Source organism: Microcebus murinus, chromosome 11 (genome assembly GCF_040939455.1).
Source record: "Microcebus murinus isolate Inina chromosome 11, M.murinus_Inina_mat1.0, whole genome shotgun sequence".
NCBI classification, from domain to species: Eukaryota; Metazoa; Chordata; class Mammalia; order Primates; family Cheirogaleidae; genus Microcebus; species Microcebus murinus.
Genome location: NC_134114.1, coordinates 53,510,518 through 53,527,817, shown reverse-complemented (window position 1 = coordinate 53,527,817; position 17,300 = coordinate 53,510,518). Strand labels below are relative to the sequence as shown.

Genomic DNA, 17,300 nt, shown 5'->3' with positions numbered 1-17,300 from the left:
ATGGAAATACTAAAAATAGAAATAATTATCTGGGCAACTAAAAATAGAAAAAATTAGCTGGTGTTAGGGTGATAAGCTAGTGTAGAGATGGTGCACTTGAGGTTTTTTTGTTTTTGTTTTTATTTTTTATTTTTTTGAGACAGAGTCTCATTTTATTACCCCAACTAGAATGCCGTGTCGTCAGCCTAGTTCATGGCAACCTCAGACTCCTGGGCTCAAGCGATTCTTCTGCCTCAGCCTCCCAAGTAGCTGGGACTACAGGCATGCAACACCATGGCCAGCTAATTTTTTTCTATTTTTGGTAGAGATGGGTTCTTGCTCTTGCTCAGGCTGGTCTCGAACTCCTGAGCTCAAACAATCCACCCTTGGCCTCCCAGAGTGCTAGGATTACAGGCTTGAGCCTGGCCTTCACTTGGGTTTTCAGAAAGATTTCTCCAGACAGAGATTAGGATAGGGAGAAAAGGTTTATTTTTCCCTGGAGGAAGGGAAAAGTACCAACCTGGAAGTGGAAGGAGGAAGAATGTGCTGGCCCCAAAAATCAGCTATTGGGGCTTTTTAAAGGGGGTTGTAAAAATGGCAGGGTATAGTTCAGAAATTGCTGCATCTGTTCCTTTCATTCTTCTTGGCAGCGGGTAGATAACAACAATTGCAAGAACATCAAAGTCCAAGACTTGGTTTCCTGCCTTTTATCGGAGAAGGGATTATCAGAGGAGATGTGACTCTGTCCTCCAGATATGGTTGAGGCTGTAGCTCGTTCTTCTGCTGTTTACTCAGGAACTCTGTAAAAGCAGATTCTCAAAAAAACAATTTTGAAAGACAGAGTTTACATCTCTTTTCCATCCTTTTCAGTTTTCTTTAGAAGTTGTGCAAAACAGAACTCCTGTAGAGTGTCTGTTAGTGAGAGAACTCATAGGATTGATCTTTAACCGTTACTTGGGAAATTGTAGGATTAGGTATTTTCCTAGGTGGGGTTTGGTGTTTTCTTGTTATTTTTGCAAGGGCACCCTTTCAGCTGGGTGTGGTAGTGAGTGCCTGTAGTCCAGCTACTCAGTAGGCTGAGGCAGAAAGATTGCTTGAGCCCAGGAGTTTAAGGTTGCTGTGATCAGTCCTCTAGCCTGGGCAACACGAGACTCTCTCAAAAAAACAAAGCAAAACTCTTATTTTATTATAGAAACTTGGGAGAACTAGATAAAATAGGAAAGTGTAGATTAAATTTACAAATGTGACTACATTGTTGCATTAATATTTTTTAAATTTATGGTAAGCATGGAGTCAGCCATTATGGACTTTTTAAATTTAAGATATATTACTTGGCCTTTTAGAAGTATTAGATTATTTTGACTTCTGTTTAATGATATGTCTCAGGCCATCTTTTTTTGGGACAGAGTCTCACTTTGTTGCCCAGGCTAGAGTGAGTGCCGTGGCATCAGCCTAGCTCACAGCAAGCTCAATCTCCTGGGCTCAAGCAATCCTACTGCCTCAGCCTCCCAAGTAGCTGGGACTACAGGCATGCACCACCATGCCTGGCTTATTTTTTCTATATATATTAGTTGGCCAATTAATTTCTTTCTACTTATAGTAGACTCAGGGTATCGCTCTTGCTCAGGCTGGTTTCGAACTCCTGACCTTGAGCAATCCACCTGCCTCAGCCTCCCAGAGTGCTAGGGTTACAGGCGTGAGCCACCGGGCCCGGCCCCCAGGCCATCTTGAAAGGTATTATATCCTGGGATTGCTCAGGAAAGTAGGTTCCAAATTGTATGAAAATTCATTATCAGTTCACAAGAGGATCACTCTTAAGCTCTTCAAGCCTTGGAAAATGTAGGTTTACAGGACTGTGCGTTTTCAAATTTTTCTTTGATTCAGAATCTACTTGAGCCTTAAGATTATCATTATGACCATTCTTATTTTATAATTTTGTAAATAAATGTTCAGTAGGTGGCAAAGATGGGGTAGATCTGTGATTTTCTAAGAGTATGATCTAGAATTTGATGTTTAAAACTTTTATCTTGCTTTATTGTCATCCATAGCTTTTCCCTTATAGGTTGAAGAAAAATAAGTTTTAGATAAATGAGGGTTTTATTGAGCTTGAATTTTGCTTTGACATTATAGTATGCGCTTAAAATTATTTTAATTTCCTTCATTTGTAAATTAAAGGAAAATTTCATAAATTTCACAGTTCCATTTTAACCTTCTTTTCATTAGGCTTAATAGGAAATGATATCAAGTCCCTTCATTCCATCATCAATCCTCCCATAGCTAAGTAAGTACTATCGTTGATACTACTTTTTTCCATAGGCTGCCAAGAAAATGTACACGTTTTCTCTGATGGGCATTTTTTTTTTTTGAGACAGAGTCTCGCTTTGTTGCCCAGGCTAGAGTGAGTGCCATGGCGTCAGCCTAGCTCACAGCAACCTCAAACTCCTGGGTTCAAGCAATCCTCCTGCCTCAGCCTCCTGAGTAGCTGGGACTATAGGCAAGCGCCACCATGCCCGGCTAATTTTTTCTATATATATTAGGTGGCCAATTAATTTCTTTCTATTTATAGTAGAGACGGGGTCTCGCTCTTGCTCAGGCTGGTTTCGAACTCCTGACCTCGAGCAGTCTGCCCAGAGTGCTAGGATTACAGGCGTGAGCCACCGTGCCTGGCCCTCTGATGGGCATTTTTAATGAATGTAACAACAGCATACTTTTCACAGACATGTAAGATATTCTCAAGATTGACGTTAACCTTTTTGTTACTTAGATATTTTGTCAGAGTAATGTGGTAGGATGTATTCTAAATGTGTTTTCCATTTTTCTAATTTTTACACAATTATTAATATGTAAATTATAGAAATACCAGCTTTGAAATTTGCATAGCATAGATATTTTGGTTTTATAATTTTGTGAAACCAGAGAATGTAATGTCTGCCTCTTAACACATGTTTTTTTCTCCTTTTAAACAGAATCCGTAATATTGGAATTATGGCTCATATTGATGCAGGCAAAACTACCACCACAGAAAGAATATTGTACTATTCTGGATACACAAGATCACTGGGAGGTTAGAATGGATTCTTCCTCTCCCCACCCCCCCATTAGGAAAAGCATCATTGGAAAATATTTTGTTTAAGAAATCAACTTAGACACCTTGAGTATGGCATGGAGGCACTGATGTCTAAACCACAACATAAGGATAAGGTAGTTGCAACACCCTCCAAAGGGTTTTCTTAGATGCAACTAAATATTTAGATTCACAAGACTGTCATGGACCCGATTTGGCCCTATAGGGATGAATATTTCTTGTTACAACTCCATAGACATAGTGTTCAGTTACCACATAAGGGACATGCCATACTCAGGGAAATGCAAAGTTGTATTTATCCATAAGGTATTTATAATTCATTTATAATTCTTCCCAATTCAGATTTATTTATTTATTTATTTATTGAGACAGAGTCTTTGTTGCCCAGGCTAGAGTGCCATGGCGTCAGCCTAGCTCACAGCAGCCTCAAACTCCTGGGCTCAAGTGATCCTCCTGCCCCAGCCTCCCAAGTAGCTGGGACTACAGGCATGTGCCACCATGCCCGGCTTATTTTTTCTATGTATATTTTTAGTTAGTTAATTTCTTTCTATTTAGAGATGGGGTCTTTCTCTTGCTCAGGCTGGAATTGAACTCCTGACCTTGAGCGATCCACCCCCCTCGGCCTCCTAGAGTGCTAGGATTACAGATGTGAGCCACTGCACTGGCCTCCATTTCTTTTACTGCCTATAAATTTAATTAGAATAAAATGCATAATTTGAGAATTTTACTGCAGAGTAATTTGAACTTTTCAGTAGTCAGGGTAACATTTTTCTTTGACTTTAGGTTTTACTTGTATTTGCACAAATAAATCCTTTCTCTTTAGAAAATGTAGTTAACGTGAGGCTGGGCGAGGTGGCTTCATGCTTGTAATCCTAGCACTTTGGGAGGCCAAGGCGGGATGATTGCTTGAGGTCAGGAGTTCGAGACCAGCCTGAGCAAGAGCGAGACTCCGTCTCTACCCAAAAAGGGAAAAAAAAAAGATTAGCCGGGCATGGTGACAGGTTCCTGTTGTTCCAGCTACATTGGAGGCTGAGGTAAGGAAGGATTTCTTGAGCCCAGGAATTTGAGGTTGCAGTGAGCTATGACGATGCCACTGCACTCTAGCCAGGGTAACAGAGCCGAAACCCTGTCTCAAAAAAGAAAGAAAGAAAATTTAGTAATGTGAAGGGTTTATAAAGGATAATTTAACTTTGGATGAATTTTATTTTAAAACAAATTCACATTTTATTTAGATTGAATTTATTTTATGTGCCTCATTCCATGTAGCTGTTGTTTATCATCCTACTGGACTAGGTACTTTATGTATGTGGTCTCATTTCATCCTTATAATAACCCAGCCAGGATGTCTTTGTTAGCCTTATTTTTCAAACTAGGTTAAGTAACTTGCTCAAGATCTTAGGGGTAAGTAGTAAAGTCGGCATTTAAATCTAGGTCTGTCTATGCTGTTTCATTGCACTACTGTGCCCCCTCTCGAGGAAGGGACGTCAATTAGAGAGTGGGTAATGTTTCAAGCTATGAAAAAAAGGAAAGAAGTATATGGTTCAGTAAAATTAAAGTATTTTCCTCTTAGTAGTTAAAGATTGTGTTTATGGCCAAATTACTACTCTTGCTGAAAAACTTTCTAGAATGAGGATTTACTTAGAGAAAGATTAAGGGTTCTATTAAACTATTTTAGGAAAGATTTTTCTTAAAGCAAATTGGACTATGTCAGGTAGGTATCAAGTACCAATAAAATACACTTGCTTTTTAAGACTAAACTATGTCAACTTTCCCCTGGTTAGATGTTGATGATGGAGACACAGTGACAGATTTCATGGCTCAAGAGCGAGAAAGAGGCATTACTATTCAATCAGCTGCTGTTACCTTTGATTGGAAGGGGTATAGAATCAATCTAATTGATACACCAGGTATGGTACTGTTTTAACAATACAAAGATGCTGCTTCATTGGGGGTGTTTTGTCTGTGTGGGGTTGTTTTGGTTTTTTATTGTGGTAAAAAGCACAAAACATAAATTTTACCATCTTAATCATTTCCAAGTGTACAGTTCAGTAGTGTTAAGTAAAATCACATTTTTGTGAAACAGATCTGAATTTTTTTATCTTGTAGAACTGAACCTCTGTAGCCATTGAACAACAACTCTCTTTTATCTCCTCTCTCCACCTCTGGTAACCACCATTCTATTTTCTATAACTAGCAATTTGACTACTTTTGATGGCTCACATGAGTGTATTCGTACTGTATTTGGACTTTTGTGGTTCACCTATTTCACTTAGTATGAAGTCCTCAAGCTTCATCCATATTATAGTATGTGACAGGATTTCCTTCCTTTTAAAGGCTGTATAGTATTCCATTGCTTATCCATATGTAAGTAGACATTTGGGTTGTGTGTCCACCTTTTTGTCTGTCATGAATAGATCCTATGAATATGATTTGCAAGTATCTCTTCAAGACTCGACTTTTTTGATACTTGTGGGTGTATATATCCAGAAGTGGGATTGCTAGATCATATGATGATTTTATTTTAAAAAGATTTTAAGCATTATGTCTTAAATATTTCCTAGGTCATGTTGACTTCACCTTGGAGGTTGAGCGCTGCTTAAGAGTGTTGGATGGTGCAGTGGCTGTATTTGATGCCTCTGCTGGTGTAGAGGTAAAAAATACTGTCAAAGTAAAGTGAATATAGAATGGCATGATTTTAAAAGAGTATGTTAGATTTAGTTAACTGTAACCCTTTATTTGGTAAGTTCATATAAATCAAATTGTGGTTAAAGGAAGCTATAGTAAGATGCAACGTATATGTGATCTCTTGTATTTCATGGTAAAAGGAAAGGAAAATTTGCTTCTCTGTAGGAAGTAGGAAAGTTAGTGTCAAGAACTGTGATGGGCCTGAGATGCCACCTTTTAAGCTAATAAGTTAGCCTGCCATAGTTTCGTGGATTCTAGAAAAAGACATAAGACTCCTGGGTCCGAGGCAAAGGACTTTATTAATCATAGAAATAGCAATAGCTAGAGTATCAGCATTTTCTTGTGTTGGTTCCTCAAATCCCATTTTCTACAGGGTGACATGAAAGGAGTCAGGTGACAACTGTATGTACAGTGGGTTGAGAGGAATTCTGTGCTTAGGGAATGAAAATATTAATATTTTATAATGGGCAGTAAGCTTGCCTGCCCATTGCTCTAGAGTGAGACATTATCTTCCAAAGTTGTAAGCAAACTTGCCTTTTGCTCGAGAGGGAGATATTCTCTCTTTGAAGACTGTTCCTTTATACAAACATCATTGAAAAGATAGTCCAGAGCAAAGGGCATTCAGTGCCTGTCCTAACAAAACATGCAGAAATATGGGAGACCCATGAATTATCTTCCAACAATTAATATAAAGGCTCTTGAATACATTTTGAAGATAGATTTATAATAAATAATGCAAATGGGGTTAGTTATGCCCTCTTTATAGGTGGTACCCTCTTTATCTTATAATCTCAATTGGCTTTATGTTGAATATAGAATCCATATTCTAACCTTAAAATTACTAAAAGTAATATTATCTTACGTGATCAAAATTAATATTCCTCAAAATGTGATGAATTGACACAACATTACATATGCTATATTCCTGCCAAAAATGTTTGGCCCGGATCTCATCATGATAAAACAATCAAATCTGAGTGAAAAGGCATTCTGCAAAAAAAAAAAAAAAAAAAAAAAAACCTGGCCAGAACTTTTCAGAAATTGAAATCATTCTTTTATTAATGTAAGCCTCATGACTGATCAGGGGCAGAAAACTAGAGAACTGTACTAGATTATAGGGACAAGATAATGTAATACATGATCCTTGGTTGGATTCTGGATCCCCCCCTCTCAAAAAAGTTACAAAGGACAGCATTGGGAAAATCAGAGAAATTTGAATATAGATTATATGTATTAGATAAAAATATTGTCAACTTAAAATTTTCTGAATGTAATAATTATAACTGATTATTCAGGAGCAAGTCTTTATTCTTAGGAAAAACATGCTGAAGTATTTAGGATTGAAATGTCACAATATCTACAACTTGCTATGATAGTACAACTCCCATCCACTTGCATACCTGGTGTTAATTTGAGCCCTTTGAAAAGTAGATGCCAACTAGGATTAGATATGTGGGAGATTTATTGGAGCTAAAGCCTGTGAAGAAGAAGAGGAAAGAAACAGAAGTTGGGGAGAGCATTCAGACCACAGTGCAGGTCTGACACCTATGAAGGAGATGGAAGGAAGGATTGGGTAGGCACATTCTCAGTCTACAGCACAGTTTCAAAAAAGGTTTGGTCAGGCCAATGGGGAGTCCTTGAGCCAAGTTACTTATCCCATGTCTTGCAGGAATAGGTCTATAGTAATACCTTTGCTGTGCATGGTCATTAGTGGGGAAGAGCCCGCAGGAAGCTGGGCCTTGGCAAGAAGGAGGTGACAGAACCAGAAGGGCAGCAGTTGGGCCATTAGTTAATTATGCTTCTCATAGTAGGAGATGAGTGGTCCATTTAGACAGCCACCACACACACAATGCACACATGCATGCATGTTGATAGAGAGAAAAAGCAAATGTTAACGTTTGGGGAATCTAGGTGAAGATTATGTGGATATTTATACTAGTCTTAATTGTTTTTTTTTTTTTCCCTTTCCAGTGGTGTTCCCAAATATACTATTCTTTCAACTTTTCTATAGATTTGCACTTTTCAAAATGAAAAGTTGGGGTGAAATAATACAATTACTAAAAGTTCTGCCTGGCCAGGCACGGTGGCTCACGCCTGTAATCCTGGCACTCTGGGAGGCCGAGGCGGGCGGATAGCTTGAGGTCAGGAGTTCAAAACCAGCCTGAGCAAGAGCGAGACCCCGTCTCTACTATAAATAGAAAGAAATTAATTGGCTAGCTAATATATATATAGAAAAAATTAGCCGGGCATGGTGGCGCATGCCTGTAGTCCCAGCTACTCGGGAGGCTGAGACAGCAGGATTGCTTGAGCCCAGGAGATTGAGGTTGCTGTGAGCTAGGCTTACACCAACATCACTCACTCTAGCCTGGGCAACAAAGTGAGACTGTGTCTCTAAATAAATAAATAAATAAATGCTCTGCCTGAGAATCGCTGACAGTGATAAAGCCTGATGCTGAGGTCTGAGATTGATTATACGTTGTTATTTCTGTTTCCTTCTGGATCACTTTATTTCCTGATGGTTGCATCCTTTCTGTCATGGAGTGATAGTGTTCCATATCTTGATTGGGGTAGTAGTTACACAAATGTATACTTTTATCAAAACTAATTGAGCTTCGCACCCACCCTTTTATGTCCCCTCCCCTAAAAAACAAAAAAAACCTCATTGAGCTATGCACTTAAAATCTGTGTATTTTATTGTTATAAACTTTACCCCAAAATACAACTAACTGGCTTTTACTGTAACTAGTGTCAGCATGTTAGGCTTATGCTCTGCTTCAGGGCTATTGGACTCCACTAGGTACGGATATTATAATAGACTTACACTATATATATTTAATATGTGCAAAAATGAAATTAAAAGAAGCCAAATAGAAGAAATGCATATGAGAATTGCAACTTATAAATGTTAGTATTGTTTTTCTTCCCTTTTAAATCCTCTTCAGTTTACATAAGCATTCAAATATAATAAAATATGCAACTTTTTATAATAGCATTTTTATAGTACATTCCTATTCTTTTTACCTCATAAGTGTCTGAATTAAGACAAAAGTTCCTATTTTACAGATCAGAAAAGTGACATTAAACAAGTTCAATATCATGTGTGATATATACTAGGAAAGGTGAAGCCAAACAAAAAGTAGGCCTTCTGATTCACGGTTAAGTCCTCTTTCCATGACTCTCAGTACCTCCTAGGTGTTAATTCTTTTTGTGTGTCAACCTAGCAGTAGTCTGAAATGTATGAAGCACATTCTTCTTCACACTTCATCATATTCCCAGCTGTGTTAACCAGATAGCAAAAGAGTGGCCCTAGAAATATAAGTGCAGCGGCACTAATTCTATGCTAGAATAGGTCCCAATTCCATGTTACAATAGATTCTTGGATCTCTTCATTCTGTGTTTAGTAATATAGTTGTTTTTGTTCAATATATATATTTTTCCTGAACTTTGCATTAGGCCCAGACTCTCACAGTATGGAGGCAAGCTGATAAACACAAGATACCCCGAATTTGCTTTTTAAACAAGATGGACAAAACTGGAGCAAGGTATTTTAAGTGTTTCTTTGGCTTATCAAAGTGAGAACAGAATTTGAGCTTTTAATGGACTATAACTTCAATTCAGAAATAGCTATTCTTTCCTATAGGGTAAATATTCTATGGAATCCCAATTCATTGCCGTTAAAAAAGATAATTTCAAAGCAGCTAATTCATCGGTTAAGTAACAATTTGGATTATTAATAGAGAGCCAATAGATGGTGAATCATCCTGTTTCTAGGGTAGAGAGGCTTAATTGTATTTATAGGATCCTGACAAAGTGGTATGTTGATGCCATTGATTCTCTTGAGAACCATATGGTATAATCCCTGTATTTCTGCAGGTTACGGTGCTCCTCATCATTTGCTAAAGGGAGAGTAAAGAATTGTTTCCTGCAGTTTCGTAAGAGAAGGATGTTAACATTCTTAAACTTGTTTTAAGAAGTTAACTATGCTTTTAACTATAATTATTTTGCTTTCTACAGTTTTAACTATGCAGTTGAAAGCATCAGAGAGAAGTTAAAGGCAAAGCCTTTGCTTTTACAGGTAAATTGGTTAATAGCATCAGTTCCTTCTGTTTTCTCATTAGTTTATTTTATTGTGGCAGTATATACATTTCTGAAGCTGTCTGAAATCTTTTTTGAAGAAATTGGAGTATAAATAAAAATAGCTATAGATGATGGTAATAATGATAATAGATATTTTGCGGAAAGTGGGACAATTAGTTAAGTTTTATCATTACTGCAGCTTTAAGTGAATGATCATTTAATAATGTTAATCTCACTCTGATTTATAGTTACCAATTGGTGAAGCCAAAAATTTCAAAGGCGTGGTGGATATAATAAATAAAGAAAAACTTCTTTGGAGTCCTAATTCAGGTGATGGAAAAGACTTTGAGAGAAAGCCCCTCTTGGAAACGAGTGATCTTGAATTGCTGAAAGAGACAACTGAAGCAAGGAATGCCTTAATTGAACAAGTAAAATAAATACTTTTAGTTTAAAATTGCTTAAAGTGTTTAGAAACTTTAAAATTATTTTGAAATTTTATGTAAAATTACATATGGAATATGTGAAGTATAATGAATTATAAAATGAGCACCAATTTGTACACCACTCAAGAAATAGAAATTTTTAGTTGTCCTTTGGTATCTCTGAGTGATTGGTTCTAGGACCAGTCCTTTGGGTGCTCAAGTCCCTGATATAATATGGCATAGTATTTGTATATAACCTCCACACATCCTCCCAGATACTTTAAATCATCTCTAGATTACTTATGATATCAAATACAATGTAAATGCTATGTAAATTATTGTTATATGGTTTAGGAAATAAGAAAAAAGTCTGTTTAGTACAGACACAATTTGTTTTTTAAATATTTTCGTTCCACAATTGGTTGAATCAGTGGATGTGGAACCCAAGGATTTGGATGTCCAACTGTTTTAGCAGTGATCTTGAATCTCCATGTGGTACTTGTTCATCTGTTTCTCCCTCCACTAATCATCTATCTGCCCCTATAATTGATATATTAGTATTTATTTTTCATTTGTTTTTCTTTATAGTTTACCAGAAATGTATATATATCCCTGAAGAATTTAGTTTTGCCTGCTTTGAACTTTACATAAATGGAATCATATCGTTTGTATCTTACTACATTGTTCAGCATCATGTTGGACATTTATCCACATTGCTATGTGTAGATATAGTTTATTCATTTTCAGCCTTGTATAGTGTTCTAATATATGATTATGCCACAGTTTATTGCTTATTCTCCTGTGGATGGACTTTAAAGTTGTTTCTCTCTTTTGCCGTTATAGACATTGTTGCTGTGAACATCTTTGTATCTGTCTGCTTGTGCAAATATGTGAGAATTTCTTTAAGGTTAAACTTCAGAGTAGAATTGCTGGGTCAAAGGGTATGCACATTTTTTACTTTATCAGATGTCAGATTATTTATAAAATTTTAAAACCAAGTTTATAGTCAGTATATAGCTCTGGACCTCATCCACCCTCAAAATTTTAATAGAAAATAGCAAGATTGTTAATATTTGTTATATTTATATTACTAGTATATAGGGCACTAAGTAAAGCTACCTTAAACTCCCTGAATATTGCAGTACAAACATTTGAGTCTAAGCCCTTTTATTTATTCTAAATTGAGGCCGGGCACGGTAGCTCACACCTATAATCCTAGCACTCTGAGAGGCCGAGGCGGGCGGATTGCTCGAGGTCAGGAGTTCAAAACCAGCCTGAGCAAGAGCGAGACCCCATCTCTACTATAAATAGAAAGAAATTAATTGGCCAGCTAATATATATATAGAAAAAATTAGCCAGGCATGGTGGCACATGCCTGTAGTCCCAGCTACTCGGGAGGCTGAGGCAGCAGGATTGCTTGAGCCCAGGAGATTGAGGTTGCTATGAGCTAGGCTGATGCCATGGCACTCACTCTAGCCTGGGCAACAAAGTGAGACTCTGTCTCAAAAATAAATAAATAAATTGAATTGGTCTGAATAAATTATATCAGCCTTAAATTTTTTCATTCATCTTTCATATGTAGTTATTTTCAAAGTACAGTAATATGCCATGTAACAACAGGTAACAACATTTTGGTCAGTAACAAACTGTGTATACAGTGGTCCCATGAGATTATAATACCATATTTTTGCTATATGTTTTCTATGTTTAGGTATATTTAGATACACAAATACCATTGTGTTAGAATTTCCTGCAGTATTCCTATACAGTACATGTTATGCAGGTTTGTAGCCTAGGAGCAATAGGCTATACCATATAGCTTAGGTGTGTAATAGGCTATACCCTTTAATGTTTGCACAATGATGAAATTGCCTAATGATGCATTTTTCATAATGTGTCCCTGTCACTAAGTTACATACAATTGTATATAGTAATCATCAACTTTATCATTAACATAATAGTTATTTTTATTATAAATAAATTTGATTATTGAGGGCCTGCTATATGCTAGTTATGTGCTTTACATATGCTATTTTATATATATCACATAATATGTATTATAAATATGTATTCATATTATATATAATATATAATATATATTATATAATATATTCTATATTATATTACATATTATATTATATATTATAATATATAATATTTAATATATTATTATAAATAATATTATATATTATTTATATTAATCCTCAGCCTTATATCCATTTTATGGGTGAGGAAACAAAAGTTAGAATGCTTAAATAAGTTGTCTCGGAGCTAATAAAGTGGCAGAGCTACAATCTGAACCCAAATCTATTTAGTTTAGAGCTAGAGCTTTTACCCACTTTATTATACTGCTTTTTTAATTTGGGGGAGCATAAAAAGAATAAAAGTGGAATTGACTGTTACTAATCAACAATTAGATACATAATCAGTTCTTTGAGTTTTTTTGGTGTTGTTTTGTCTTAATGCAAAAGAGCTATAGGAATAAACTTTAGAAGGATTTTGTAATCTAGTTGAGGAGCCAATACACACTTGTAATGTATCTCATATTCTTTTAGAATGTGATAGTCTCAAATATTATTTCCATCAGTAACTAGTAATAAGATGCTAATTATAAGGAATATATAAGTGTATAAAATTTATCTGATAAGAGACTACTGCACGCTTATTAGGATTTCTACTATCAAAACAGAAAATAGGTATTGGCGAGGATGTGGAGAAATTTTAACCTTTGCGCACTGTTGGTGAGAGTATAAATGGTATAGCCACTATGGAAAACCGTATGACAGTTCCTCAAAAAATTGAAAATAACCGTACGACCCAACAATTCCACTTCTGGGTATAAACACAAAAGAATTCAAAGCAGGATCTCAAAGATATTTGTACATCTATGTTTATAGCAGCAGCATTCATAATGGTTAAAAGATGAAAGCAACCCATATGTCCATCAACAGTGTCCATAAACAAAATGTGGTATATACATGTAATTGACTATGGTTCAGTCTTAAGAAAATTCTGACACATGCTACAACATAAACCTTGAGGACCTTATACTAAGTGAAATAGCCAAACACAAAAAGGCAAATGCTGTATATTTCTACTTATATGAGGTATCTAGGGTAGTTAAATTCAGAGACAAAAAGTAGAGGGGTAGAGCTGGGTGCAGTGGCTCACACCTGTAATCCCATCAACTCAGGAGGCTGAGGCAGGAGAATCTCATGAGCCCAGGAGTTTAAGGCTGTAGTGGGCTACGATTGCGCCACTGCACTACAGCCTAGACAACAGAGCGAGACCGTGTCTCAAAAAGAAAAACAGGGTTGGTAGTTGCCATAGAATGGGGGAAGGGAGAAAGATGTGTTTAATGTGTATGAAGTTTTAGTTTTGCAAGTTGAAGAGAGTTCTGGAGATTCATTGTACAACAGTGTGAATGTATGTAACGCTTCTGAACTGTACACTTAAATAGTGATTACAATGGTAAATTTTATGTTTATTTTACTATAACTTAAAAATTTTTAAATTAGAGAATAAAAATCAACTTCATTTGTTCTAAAGGCAAACAGTAATAACAGCTAATATTTACTATGCACTTTTACTACATGTTCTTTTTTTTTTTTCTTGAGACAGAGTAAGTGCCATAGCGTCAGCCTAGCTCACAGCAACCTCAAACTCCTAGCCTCAAGCAATCCTACTGCCTCAGCCTCCTGAGTAGCTGGGACTACAGGCATGCACCACCATGCCCGGCTAATTTTTTTTCTATATGTATTAGTCAGCCAATTAATTTCTTTCTATTTATAGTAGAGACCGTGTCTTGCTCAGGCTGGTTTCGAACTCCTGACCTCAAGCAATTCTCCTGCCTCGGCCTCCCGGAGTGCTAGGATTATAGGCATGAGCCACCGTGCTGCCGGCCTTTTTTTTTTTTTTTTTTTTTTTTTTGAGACAGGATTTAATCCTCCTGGTTTAGCCTCCTAAGTAGCTGGGATTATAGGTGTGTACCACCATGACCAGCTAATTTTTCTGTTTATTTTAGAGACAGGATCTTGTTATGTTGCTCAGGCTGTTCTCTTCAAACTCCTGGCCTCAAGTGATCCTCCTGCCTCGGCCTGCAACTTAAATGTATTTCTTTAGTGCAGTATTACGATAGCATGAGTTATTTTAATTTGACTGTCATGGGAGATCTGACAAACATTCAGAAAATATATTAGAGGGATACCAGATGAACCTTTTTTATCTTAAAAATGGCAACCCGTTGTATGTACTATCATCATTTGTAAATTGTGTGTTTTCTGTCATTCCTTTTGAGTGCTCGGAGTAGATAGCACTTACTGAAGTGCTTTTATCAGGATTTCTGTCAATTTAGGAAACTCAGAATAGCATATCTTTAATTTCAGTTTCCTTTTGAAAGAAAAACTTTTTTTTCCTCTCCAAAGAGAGTAAAGACTTGCTTGGCTTAAATAAGGTTGATCATGCAGCCATCTCAAAATATTTGAATATTAACTTGTCTAAATAATATGAATATTTAATAGTTGTGAAAATTAATGCAAGTTATATAACTCTAAAGTCTGTCTTTATAGGTTGCAGATTTGGATGACGAATTTGCTGACTTGGTTTTAGGAGAATTTAGTGAAAATTTTGATTTGCTACCAGCTGACAAGGTAAATTTTATTACTCAATTGCTTTGACAAAATTATACTAATTGGATGTAGTTTGATTTCTCTGTCTTTTATGTTTGTTTTTAACTTTGAATACTATTATAAAGTGCTACCTTAAAAATTAGAACATTAAGGTAAAATCACTACTAATATGGGTATTTAAACAATCTCAGTGATTTACTATTTTCAGATATTTATTTTTATTTTGGCTCATTGGGGTATCAAATCAGATTTACCTTACAAAATTAGAAATTGAATCCTTTTTACTCATACTGAGTCAGGATCAGTTAATTGTGCATTCTCTGCAGCCTTTTTCTCTTGATTTTTTCTGATCATTTCTCTAAGGAATTTTAGGAAAATTATAGGTAGAAAGTTTGTATTTAAAACTTACTGGTTTTTCAAATTACCACAATGACCGTTTTTTTCAGAAGATTTTTTTCTGAATTTGTTTTAATTTTTTATGGAAACTCTTTAATTCTTTGTTTTTTTTTTTCTTTTCTTTTGACATACATTAAGCCAGAGAAGCAGCAAGTAAAAATAGTGATAGTAATGGAATTATGGCAGATTTCTTCAAGAAACTCACTGCTTTGTTTTGACAAGGACCTTCTCCCATGAATTTGGCAAATATATTGTTTATTTTCCTTTATGAAACATACAAGTTGCCAAGTAACGTGTTTCCAAGCAGTAATCTGTAAAATGGGCCAAAGATGAGCCCAGCAAATTCACTTAGTTGTTGTTGTTCATGAAAAGAATTAAAAATACAAGAGGTGAAACATACTTTTGAGCCACTTGAAGTTAGAAGTGGGGGGAAAATGATTTTTTTCTTTTGAATGAAATGCTTTAATGTTTTTGTTTAGTATTTGAATGTTTAAATGTGATGTTTATTAAACATTATATTATCATAACATGATTTTGGTTTTCAAAGAGCTCATAGTCTGAAGTGGCATTGACCTAATTCTTTATAAATAGCTTGAAAACACATCCAAAGCTTTTCTTAGTTTTGGAGGTCTTTTAAAAATTTTTTCTACTTTGATTTCTCATTTTCCTTTGGATTTTGTTTAATGCGGCTCTCATTCATTGGAAGAAATTATAACTGAGATTTATATATTTTTACTTTTGAGCTATCAAGGTTAAATCACAAGTGTATTAATTTATTTGTTCTGTCTATTTGAACTATCCATTTGAACTATCAAGGTTAAATCACAAGTGTATTAATTTATTTGTTCCAGAAATATTTTTGAGCCCTATTATATTTTAAGCACTTTTCTAGTTTCTGAGGATTTAATAGTATTTTCACGAAACTTACTGTGTAATGCCCATATGGATTTTACATTCTACAGGGTGTCCCAAAAGTCGCCATACATAGGGAAAATGAACATTTACAGGGACCCCCTGTAGAGAATGTGAGACAGACAATAAACTGGTAAATATGTAATATGCCAGGTTGTGATTAGTGTTAAAAAGAAAGGGAATAAAGCCATAGAGAATGATGGAAGTATGGTGAAGAGTGTTGTTTTACATGGGTGGTTAGAGAAGGCCTCTAATTTTGAGAATTTTGGCAGAGACCAATATATTACACACAAAATAAATGCTCATTTATATTTCTTGTTTGTAGCTACAGACTGCAATACACAGAGTAACACTGGCTCAGGCAGCAGTGCCTGTGCTATGTGGAAGTGCCCTGAAAAACAAAGGCATACAGCCCTTGTTAGATGCTATTACTATGTACTTACCCTCACCTGAAGAGCGCAACTATGAATTTCTGTAAGTATACATCACATAGATTAAATCCTATAGCCTTGAAGAAGTAAGTAGGCAAATAGGAGGCTTTGTTTCATGAAAAGTAGTTAAATCACCATTTTTGAATAATAATGGTGAAGAATATTATTTATTGCAAATGATATAATATAGAGGTGTAGTCATTTTTACTTGAAAGGACATTTTTCATCTTGTAGCCTGTCATGTTTACAGGCAGAGCTAAGAAGGTATTACACCTTTCATTGTGTAAAAATGTAAATGTTGACTCTGCCATCTTAGCTTAAAAAAAAAGTATCCTGGGGATGTTTGTTAAATGTTCTGTAGATATATTTATATTCATCTAAATTTGAGGATTTTTCATAAGCTTAAAATACTTTGTGCCTGTAAGGAAAGCTCACTGTTTTACTCCTGTTATTACTAACAACTTTGTACTTAAATTAATGAATTCTCTAAAACTGAGTGAGCACTGTACAAAAATGAAAGAGAAGTAGACTTTAATTCTGTTAACTATGACTAATAACTTTTCATATTTCTAAATTGGGGAAGCATCATGGTAAAGTGATTATGAGCACAGACTTTGTACTATTGGGTTTAAATCCTAGCTCTTCCAAATTGCTTAACATCTCATCTATTAAATGCAAAGAATAG

At 35.6% G+C, this 17,300-nt stretch overlaps 1 protein-coding gene across 2 annotated transcripts in view; it reads left to right on the top strand.

Annotated features, from left to right (window-relative positions):
• GFM2 (GTP dependent ribosome recycling factor mitochondrial 2) overlaps positions 1-17,300 on the top strand; it is a 41,184-nt gene that overhangs the window by 6,088 nt on the left and 17,796 nt on the right. For both annotated transcript variants that reach the window (XM_020290101.2, XM_020290100.2), the window contains exons 4-12: positions 2,203-2,260; positions 2,946-3,043; positions 4,846-4,971; positions 5,626-5,714; positions 9,203-9,291; positions 9,764-9,824; positions 10,075-10,254; positions 14,817-14,897; positions 16,510-16,658. In XM_020290101.2, coding sequence (XP_020145690.2) covers positions 2,203-2,260; positions 2,946-3,043; positions 4,846-4,971; positions 5,626-5,714; positions 9,203-9,291; positions 9,764-9,824; positions 10,075-10,254; positions 14,817-14,897; positions 16,510-16,658 — 931 coding nt within the window. The remainder of the gene's footprint in view (positions 1-2,202; positions 2,261-2,945; positions 3,044-4,845; positions 4,972-5,625; positions 5,715-9,202; positions 9,292-9,763; positions 9,825-10,074; positions 10,255-14,816; positions 14,898-16,509; positions 16,659-17,300) is intronic.